This window comes from Denticeps clupeoides, chromosome 19 (genome assembly GCF_900700375.1).
Source record: "Denticeps clupeoides chromosome 19, fDenClu1.1, whole genome shotgun sequence".
Taxonomy (NCBI): Eukaryota; Metazoa; Chordata; class Actinopteri; order Clupeiformes; family Denticipitidae; genus Denticeps; species Denticeps clupeoides.
This window is the reverse complement of record NC_041725.1, coordinates 12,699,219-12,709,338: the sequence shown is the minus strand read 5'-3', so window position 1 is coordinate 12,709,338 and position 10,120 is coordinate 12,699,219. Positions and strand designations below refer to the sequence as shown.

Sequence of the window (10,120 nt, the reverse complement as noted above, 5' to 3'; positions counted from 1 at the left end):
TAGATCTGGGGTTGGAATACAATGTTGTATTGCTGCTCAGAGAACATTAAGGTAACAGGTTTTGATATATCTGGATTGCTCAGTGTTTGACAAATGAAGTAAGTGACGTGAAATGATTGTCATTGTGATAGACTGCAACACAGCACACAATGACACAACGAAATGTGTCCTCTGCTTTTAACCATCACAGGCAGCCATGAAAGGTGCTCAGTGGCACCTCAGGGGATCGGGATTCGATCCGACAACCTTCTTTTTTTTACGGGGCCGCTTCCTTAACCACTAGGCCACCACTGCCCCAATTGCTTGCAACTTAGATAAACTGCGGTTTTGTTTTCACTGGTTTAAATTGGCCTACAGTACTGTATAATGCTGAATACAATTTGATTACGTTTGATTCTGTCTCAAATAGTTTGGGTGAATCTTAAATCATAATCTACCATTTCATTACTCACCACTCATCTGGTTCTGAAGTCCGGAAACCTTTGGCAAAAGGGTTGCTGGCTATTTTCAGCTGGGTGATCTGAGAAAGAGGGAAAGTGCAGGATGTGGGGCATAAGGTATGTTGCTTATTCTTAGCCTAACCCACAAGCCTCAGACCTATGATCTATCCGTGAAGTGACGTGTCTGTATGTTACCCTGTGGTTCTGGTAGGCAGTCACAGCGGTGAAGCGAGTCTCCGGGAAGGAGAAGGAACAGAAGTTGCGGTGAGCGTAGCGCTGACTGTCAGGCCGAGCGTCCACCAGCACCACATGGAGACGAGGCTGGTATCGATGCATGGAGTTCAGGATGATCTAGCAATAAAAATAATATGTGGCTTCATGTTTCCATTGTGATGGATACCAGAAGTAATTCATTGCCATATATAAAACTCTTACATGTCCGTTGTCATCCAGCAGGTTGTTGGTAAGTTTGAGGCGGTCAAATGAAACTGTCTGCTTCATCCACTGGGCTCCTCGGGCAGGTGAGTCAGGGTGAAAGTGCATCCTGCCGGGTGCTGCAGCATCACCCCTGCCTGCAACTAACCAGGACGAGCTGTGGAAAGCATACCTACACAGCACATTACAAATTGATCAATCCAAATAGTGGCTGCAGAATACAGAAACATGCTGAATGGTCCTGCCTTAGAGATACAATGTGCTTGTTGAAGGAATTTAGGACCAAACCTGTATCTCTTGTCATCGACAGGGATGAAGTCCATTAGAAGAACATACTCTGCTTCAGGATCCATACCTGAAATGTGGACTTGGAATGTAGGAAACATCCTTCTGTCATTGTTAAAGCAGAACACATTCATATGGTCATTCTGTGTTTGGTTTTCAGTGTGCTTGGTGAGCGAGAAGACAGGAAACAATTCTGATCATACCTTCCCGCCTTTGTCACTATCATCTCTGTGCCAAGTTCATCAAACTGCTTCCATAAAGTATGCATCTCCAACTGAACTCGGACCGATGCCACTTGGGGAGCTTTGATGCACGTGCCATTGCCCTCTGGGCAGCGGGGCAGACTCAGAGTGTAGCTCTGGGAGACTGTAGAGAAATAAAAATTCAATAATGAGCAACATTCCATGTGCTTTTCATCATTATCGTTATGTTGGACCATTCATGAAACCACAGGATATGAAGAAGCAGAGCATACATGCCAAAAGAATCAGTATTTAGATGGAGACGTACAAATTAGCATATTAGCTATCTGTAGTAGAAAGGTAGTAAGAGAGAGCTGTAGTTGAAATAATACCCTCCATGCATGCAGCGGTCCACTTCAGTCCACTTCAAATCCTAGATCCAGGGGCGGGTTGACAGGTTCTGTTTACTCGTTTGACCTTTTCCCATTAAACGCGATTTCTTTTATGAGGCTGGTTCTTGCTATGTGGAATGTATATCATTGAGTCAGCGTGACCAGCTTCACAGCATCTCTGTGTCCTGCCAGGTCAGACTGAAGTAATAGCAGGACCCCTTGAGTGGGTTTTATAAGGACTGAGACACCCATGGGACTCTAGTCTCACACGTCATCCATAAAGTTCTTGACATGCGATAATCGCACACGTTTGCCGGCAGAGACACGCACAGCAGGGTGGAATTCAAAGGAAACAATTATGGATGGATAATAATGATTGTTGGGTCAGCAGATAAAACCCAACTAGACAACTGAAAGCATTAAAAATATTTTTAATTAAAATACTATATAAACATATATCCATATTCATATTTAAAGAACTGCCCTTTGCAGACTGGTAATGATTAATATTTCAGGTGCACAATAATTACTTTTTATTATGTGGTGAAGACAAGAGAATGACAAACCAGTTATTGATTAAATACTCTTGTGTTTCACTTGACAACACAAAACTCAACACCCACACAATTGGATTCCACCTTTTTTAATATCAGTACTGAGTGAGGAATGAATTTGACTGGTCTGTGGATCACCTTCCAAAATAATTACTTGAGCAGCTAATTGCCACTAAAAACCGAATTCATTTTTGACTGACATCACACACAACGTTGAACAAGTGAAGCACAGTTGTCCATTCTTCTGGGCAGAGCTGATGGATGAGTCTGCCTGCTCTTTCTTGAGTCCACGCAAGTAAGAAGTATACAAGACGGCTGGTTGAATCAGGCCTGAGGGGGGTTAAAGGAGCGCCCCATCCATCTAAAACACCCACTAATTAAACTCCACATGCAACTGTCCATCCATACACATGACAATTTCCTTCCAAAAACACATTCATCACTGACATCTGCAGCCTTGTTTGCTTTATCTTTCAAACACAATAATGCATTTTCCATCAAACTTAAAGCTCTTGTCAAATGTTTCTTTTTTTTTTTTTTACACTTAGCAGTTTACCAGCCATAGTTCTGAAATATATTAAAAAGAACATCTGAACATAGATCAGCCTGGGAAGTAAACAATTAGTTTAGTCATCTGAAAGAGAAGTCTGAAGGTTTATTAGCTCCAAATAAAACAACCCAAAAGGATGTTATTTATAAAATAACATCCTGAAATGCTCATCCAAAAGCAAGCCAGAAACCTGCCCGCATGACAAGACTTAAAACACAGGACAACATGATATTTAATATCTAAAACCAAGAATATACAGGACAAAATGACAGTGGATACTGAATCCCCTATAGTTCAATGCTACACACTATTTAGTTGAGGAGAGTAAAAACCCTTAAATCTACAGTGGGGCTCACATCACAGGATAGTGTCCATTATGTGTACGTGTGCATGTGTGCGCTTGTGTGTGTGTGTGTATATATATGATTAAATACACATACACACAAACACACTCTCTATATGAATATTTTACATTTCCATTCATGGCATTTTTCAGACAACCTAATACAGGGTGATTTACAATCGGACGTTACAGGGACAGTCCACCCGCAGACACTCAGGGACACATGGTGGTTCACAGGCTCCTACTAATAGGCTCCTACCACATTTCATATAACCCTGTAAGACTTTTATTTTGTATACAGCAAATATGAACATAAGTAAACATCAGTACAAATCTATGGACAAACCAATATCTTTTGCTGACAAACATTTTACACAGTCAGATATGAAACACTGGCACAACTGCACCACTGCACGACAGAGGATTCACAATGTTAGCACATTAAAAAGCGCTTTAAACTGCCCTAGATTACAAGGTCTTCACAAAGAGATTAGTGCACAGTGACTACTTAGTTCAAAATCCGCCAGCGACTCAGGCTTTGTTGGCAGTCAGAGGCTAGTCGCTCTTGTCGTTCTCTGAACAAAGAGAAGAGGTCTTGACACAAATATGCTCCATATCGCATATCAGGACATCTCATGTTTTCTTGCATTTATACCCATTATTTTATTAATTCTTGGCCGCTGCAACAGGACTGAAAACCTATAGATTTTGCTACTAAACCAGCTGCATCAGGATGTCTCACATCTAACGTCAAATATGTTGCATTTGTCAACAAGGTAATTAGGAGATTAAGAACATCAAAATTGCTTTGGTCTTATTTTGCTCAGTGGCACCTCAGTTCAGGATTTGAACTGTCAGTCTTCCCCTTACGGATCTGTTTTCTTACCCACTAGGCCACCTCTGCCCAAATCCTACATTCATGATAACTATTGAGGTGGCAATTGCCCAGACCACAAAGTCACAGGTTCAATTCCCACTTACTACCATTGTGACTCAACTCCAGGTGTCTCCTGGGCGACACAAGTCTTTAAAGTCTTGTGAGTCGTTGGCACATTTGTGAATGCATGGTATCAAATGTCCCTCATTGAAACAGAATATGCTCTGATACGTGAAGCAGGATGAATGAGAGTCGTTAGTGATTATGAAACAGTCCAGCTTTTATTGAACAGATTGTGGTTGAGGCACAATTTTGTCTAACAAGCAGCAAAGCACAGTATACAACCAAGCATTTGTGGACATTTTTTTTCCAAACAAAAAAAAAATGCAGATGATAAAATAATGGGCAGAACAAAAAACATGGTTTCACCTAGTGCATGTTTAGATGTGCATGATCTCTTCGCACGGTTTGTGTCTGGGTGTGAAAAAGCAAAAAGTCCAGCTGTGACACTCCATTAGCTTGTTGGACATTTGCATGTGTGTACTGTGAGTGCACGTGGGAGAAGGTGAGGAGACAAAGGGATGTCACTGGAGGACTTATGCCTTGCTCTCGGTGAAGGCCTTGGTGAGGGTGGCGTACAGGTCTGTCAGCTTGGTTTTCAGCTCCTCTGCCAAACCGTCTGACTTGCCAATGTTCTCACGCAGCTGGGTCACCACCTTGATGGCCTGCTCTTTGTACTCTTCAACAAAGGGGGAGGCCAGGGCCTTCAGGTCTTCCAGGCGCTCGGTCAGCTTGGTGCGCACTGCATCCACAATTGGTGCCAGCTTGGACTTGGTCTCCTCAACATTGGTCTGCACCTTGGCACGGAGCTCTTCAACAATGGGCTTCATCTTGGCCTGGAAGGCTTGAACCTCAGCCTTGTGCTTCTCCATGTACTCCTTCACAACAGGCTCCAACTTGTCACGGTACTCTTGCATGTGCTTCTCCAGAACGGCTCTCAGTTCTTCACGCTTGGGCTCCAGCTGAGTGCGCAGCTCATCAATGTCTGTTCTGATCTTCTCACGGATTCCAGCGGTGAGCTCGGTAATCTGGGCTGCAAAAGCATCAGTGTAGGGAGAGGCCTTGGCAGAGGCAGCCTGAATGTTCTTCAGCATGTCATCAAGACTGTCTGAGATCTTTGCCCTTTAAGAAAAAAAAAAGGTCAATAAATGAATGTTTTGTAACTAATCACAGAAGCACGATTACACAAACTCATGCTAAGATATGTTGTTTTTGGTTCTGAGAGAAAGACTGAAAATCTGAAGTGTATTTACTTGTAATCCTGGTATTCGGTGTCATCAAGGTAGACGAGGGCCTTCTGGGCAGACTCCTTTACCTGAGCCAGGTACACCAAGACAGCAGCCCTCACATGCTGGAGCTGGGAGGGAGCCTCGTCCTGCAGGAAACGGGCCTGGGAACCTTACAGAAGGAAGCATGCTGGTTTCAGCTTTGTAGAAGAAACCTAGCCTCTGGGGATACATGTGACCATACATTTCTTGGTGCCGACCCCTAATGGCAGCACTCAGTTGATGGGATTGCAAATCACTAGATGACTGAATTCAATTTACATCCATCTCTAAAGCAGCTCAGCATATCTTCAGGTTGAAGACTTTGAATAAAAACCAGATCTTACCTGCTACCAGCAGGATGGTCAATGCGAGTGCTACAAACTTCATGTTGAATCTGTAGAGACAAAGAAATAGGAATAAGAGTTAATGATCATATTTTAGATACAAAGGTCAAATCTAGGCACTCTTGACCTGATTTGACAAAAGCATTGGAGGTCCCGTCAATCAATACCCTCTGCTGCATAATCAACCCTTTAATCTGATCTGATTAGCCAAAGCTAAAGAGAGATCTGCTACCTTCACCTTTGAGATTACTCAACCAATTCCTAATCTTAATCTCTTAAAGACTTCCAAGTTCCATTTAGATTTTTGAAAAGCTGGTCTTGACACCAATAAGAAGCTGCTTCTTGTCTTCTATTCATTAAATGTGAGGTAATCAAACAATTAAAACAGGTTCTGGCTCAGTTAGCTGCCCTACACTGTAATTGGACACAATGATAAATCACTTTCATTCAAGACATGAACACGTGCTAAATATACTGAAATGCAAGAATTATTTCAAACCAAATGCTGATTTCTCTACAGCTCTAGAAAATAAAATTCCATCCCAGAAATCAGAACATCTCAAAAGTAAGAAATGAGACTCCTCAGTCAAAGCCCCACTTCCAGAAACCCAGATCCTCCAACCACACAGCTGCACAGCTGCCTTCTTACCTGTAGGCGATGGTGGCCTTGGAGAGACTGAAGATCCAAGTTGAGTTCCTTCTCTTTTATAGGAGCTTGTGGGAAGGGAGGGGACAGGGAGACGGTAGGAGTGTGTCTCCGTGGAGTTGGACCTCACCCCCTTCAATAACCCACAGGATCTGCTGGGTACAATGGTCACCTGCTGAGTGGAGGGGGATCAGAGTGCACAAAACCAGTGTGCCACACTGACAAACACAAACATGCTCACGGACACACACACCAAACAGAAGAGTGGCTATATGTGACGTTCAAATAGTACCCATAAACTCAAGCAATATTTCCTATTTGAGAATGTGAAACCCCTACAAAGAAACAAATATCAATGTTCATGTACTGGTTTGAATTGGTTTTGGTGTTAATATCTGTAAATCAGACAACTTAACAAAAAACAGCACTGTTTCTACAGCACTAACAACATATTTAGTATGACAAAAAGCCAAAGGAACCCTGCTGACAGATTATTTTATGTTTGAGCAACATGCCATTGTTGGCACAGATTTAAGGGTGTCAGGGAATGTTTTAATTTAATCATCGGGCAAATTAAATTCTTCCAAAATGAACAGAGTTTGGATTAAGGAAAAGCTATAGTTAGAAATGAAAAAATGTGTTCCCTATATTGAGCTAAATAGATTTATTTAAAGGTTTCTAAGGTGTTGCTATTTGGGTCCCTACTCCCTCCGGTCAAAAATATTAAATGAGCATTATGAAGATTAAGTAGTAATGCCCAATTATTAAATATACACACATTACACACGCACTACTTACACAAATTCTAATTTTGACTTCAATGATTTTCAACATGTCTTTAAAGCCCCGGTCAAACAAAAGCATGAGCCCAGTCTGCAGACAAGAATCTCAAAGCCTTTAATGATGGAAATGTGCCCTGCAGACTTTTCACAAGATGCCACCTCTGTGCAGATTTACATACAAGACAAAGGGCCAACTGACGAGCACAGGGGAGAGGGATCATGGGTAATTCACGACTCCGCGAAGACGAGACGAAAGGTCTTACGTAATCAGCTCTGTGAACAAATCGATAATGTGTAGAATTCGCCATCTTTTCCCCATGCGTGTGTGCTTTTCTTCCTGATAAGCTATAGAGAGGGCAATGGGTCCAGACTTGCTGCAATAAATGTTGTAATCCCGGCAGGACAATCTGTTACTACCTGACCCACTATTCAAACTGCCGCCAACCCGATTTTCCCTCTGTGTGCTGATATGACTAACTGGCCAAAGGGTCACTGTTGAGCTGTCTACCACCAATGGACTTTGCTTTCCAATGGTATCATTAAGGCTTTTAGAGGTTATCTGTATATATATATATTTTTTTTGCACACTGGTTAGATGGTGTGTCAGGAGGAAAATCTACAAGCCGTCGCTTGATTTAGGTTTTGTTCATATAAATACTTATTGCATTCCCAAACGAATCCCTACTGGTTAAGATGAAAATGCCACCGGTATTTTAATTGGGACCTCTTGGGGCTTTTTGGTGGCTGGTGACCTCTCGCACATTTAGGCGCATGTTGTTTGTTGGCTCATGCTCTAGATCCATTGACTGAATGAAATCAATTTTTTTTTAATGGTTTAGCCCTGTTTTTTTTATCTGGGGGCAATAAACTCCACATTGTCGGTGTTAATTATAATAATAATTTTACTAGAAGGAACAGAAGGAAAATTCCAATATGTGCTTAGCTGATGAAAAAATTACTGAATGAACATATCTTTACTGATTTGGTGTAAAATAGCATTTACTAGACCATTGTATCTGTTTTTCAGCTGTGAAAGTTTTTGGTGAAAATGTGATTCCAAAGAACTTTTATTATTTATATATTACTTATGCATGTAATAAAAATTTATTTTTTTATGTATTAAAAGCATCGGAAGTGAAAAGTGAAAGTGAAGTGATTGTGACACACTGCAGCACGGCACACGGTGCACACAACAAACTGTGTCTGCTTTTAGCCCATCACCTTAGTGAACAGTGGGCAGCCATGAATGGAACTGGGTAGCAGTATGTGGGGACGATGCTTTGAACAACCTTTCGATTACAGGTTTGCTTCCTTACCCAATAGGCACCACTGCCCCATGCATGTGTTACAGAAGTCCGAGATTCAAATTAAATAAATTACATTGTCATTATCCCATCCCCTCCAATCCGTGACCCTCATGCAGCCCTGATAAAACATTGTTTCAGATCCTGATGGTCAATTTGAATGGATTCTTCTGGAGCTGTTTCCATTGTTCACCTGATGGGTGCAGTTCTCTTTAATCCCACACCGTCTCTCCTCCCCTGCTGGGAACATGGAACCATCCCCTCCCCTTCCTGAAGTGGTGTCTGAGGTGCCAACTGCCTCTTGTTAAAATTCAGATGTCTGCATGTGTGAAAATGAGTGATGCCCAACAAAGCTTCATTGAGCCAACAAGAGGTAAATATATTAAAAATGACTTTAAAACAAAATAAAACAGTAAAACTGATACTAGTTATTCGAAAGACATTAGCCACAATAGCACTTTCCAGAGGATCCTGGCTGTGGTTCTTAGTCTGCAGACCATGGTGTGTCCTTATAGGCAAAGCTGCGTAACACCTATGTGCAGTTAGCTCCCTTCTGTTGATAAGATTGCCACCTTTGCACCACCACTATCAAAGGCGTAAGAGGGCATTGTGTAGATTTTACCAATAGAACTGTTACATATAGAACCGATTTACAGCTGATAATTGTAGCGTTTTGTACGTGTGTACATACAAACTTTTGTAAAAAAAAACAAAATACAAATATGAAGTAGTAAGTCATTCATACCAACAATGCAGACGCATTGACCCATTTTACATGACCTAAAAAAAAAGGTTAATACTTGAATAATATTGCTTTTTTATAAGAGCAATACTTTTAATACTCAAAGTTGTGTTAGGATTATTTGTTCTCTTCTGGTACCTGGAAGTGGGGGGAAGTTGGTCAGTGGCCTTGACCAAACTGCCTACGCATCAACTCATCAGACAAAGCTGATACTAACGCCCACAGACGTCTTGCTGACCATGTTCACTGAATGTCAGAAGCAGATCAGCTGCTGAGAGCACTTTAGACTCTTCAAGATAATCTGCATTTATATCCCAGGATGCTTTTTGGCCAGATCAAAACAGACCAGAGTTGGTTGGGGTTCTGTGCAAACAGAAGCGACGCCAGTTTACGGGGCACTGTGCAAATAAGGATGAACAATTGTCCAGGGTTCTTTTATTCAAGACAAGTTATTGTTCCTGTAACTTCAAGAATGTTAATGGTGGAGAATGAGAATAAGCAAATGGCTAAAGACAGTGCCAGTTCAAGCTAAACACAGGCGATGTGTCCAGAAAGAAAATAAAAATGAATTTCACTCTCGTTGATAGTGTTCTTGGGATTCACAGGCTGTTTGAAGATAATTCGTTTATTTTGACCTTAATAGGTTGATTTGCATGACTATAAAGGATGACTATATGATGGGCAGTCAGCTGAGAGGTGTTCTCAACTATGAACCATTCAAATTATAGTAAGACAATTGTTCGTCATCCGTATCACGTTAACATATTTTTTTCCCATAAGGTTCTATATAGGGTGTTTTAGGTTTTACATTCACCTATGAACCAGAAGACCACAAAGTTCCAGGTCCATGGACACTTAACCCTGAGTGTCTCCAAGGGTACGGTCCCTGTAACTACTTACTACTGTTCATTGTTCT

At 41.6% G+C, this 10,120-nt stretch overlaps 2 protein-coding genes across 2 annotated transcripts; both read right to left on the bottom strand.

The window, feature by feature from the left end:
- Nucleotides 1-448: 448 nt before the first annotated feature.
- Nucleotides 449-1,741, bottom strand: LOC114769635 (T-box transcription factor TBX10). The gene is made up of 6 exons (XM_028962826.1): nt 1,735-1,741; nt 1,364-1,526; nt 1,164-1,265; nt 876-1,047; nt 636-791; nt 449-520 (listed from the first exon to the last, which is right to left on the bottom strand). The coding sequence occupies exons 1-6, from the start codon at nt 1,739-1,741 to the stop codon at nt 449-451; spliced, it is 672 nt and encodes a 223-aa protein (XP_028818659.1).
- A 2,576-nt stretch (nt 1,742-4,317) lies between these two features.
- On the bottom strand, nt 4,318-6,468 carry apoa1b (apolipoprotein A-Ib). The gene is made up of 4 exons (XM_028961900.1): nt 6,380-6,468; nt 5,731-5,780; nt 5,372-5,516; nt 4,318-5,240 (listed from the first exon to the last, which is right to left on the bottom strand). The coding sequence occupies exons 2-4, from the start codon at nt 5,771-5,773 to the stop codon at nt 4,655-4,657; spliced, it is 774 nt and encodes a 257-aa protein (XP_028817733.1). The 5' UTR covers nt 5,774-5,780; nt 6,380-6,468; the 3' UTR covers nt 4,318-4,654.
- Nucleotides 6,469-10,120: the final 3,652 nt, after the last annotated feature.

What these genes read in the sequence shown, in the direction of transcription:
- LOC114769635 (XM_028962826.1), bottom strand. An exon ending in TGCTGGATGACAACGGACAT is followed by an intron (nt 792 to 875) that starts GTAAGAGTTTTA and finishes TTTTATTGCTAG; the next exon opens with ATCATCCTGAACTCCATGCA. An exon ending in CTGCCTACCAGAACCACAGG is followed by an intron (nt 521 to 635) that starts GTAACATACAGA and finishes CCTCTTTCTCAG; the next exon opens with ATCACCCAGCTGAAAATAGC.
- apoa1b (XM_028961900.1), bottom strand. Translation starts at nt 5,773, where the DNA reads ATGAAGTTTGTAGCACTCGCATTGACCATCCTGCTGGTAGCAG. An exon ending in GACCATCCTGCTGGTAGCAG is followed by an intron (nt 5,517 to 5,730) that starts GTAAGATCTGGT and finishes TCCTTCTGTAAG; the next exon opens with GTTCCCAGGCCCGTTTCCTG. An exon ending in ACCGAATACCAGGATTACAA is followed by an intron (nt 5,241 to 5,371) that starts GTAAATACACTT and finishes TTTTTCTTAAAG; the next exon opens with GGCAAAGATCTCAGACAGTC.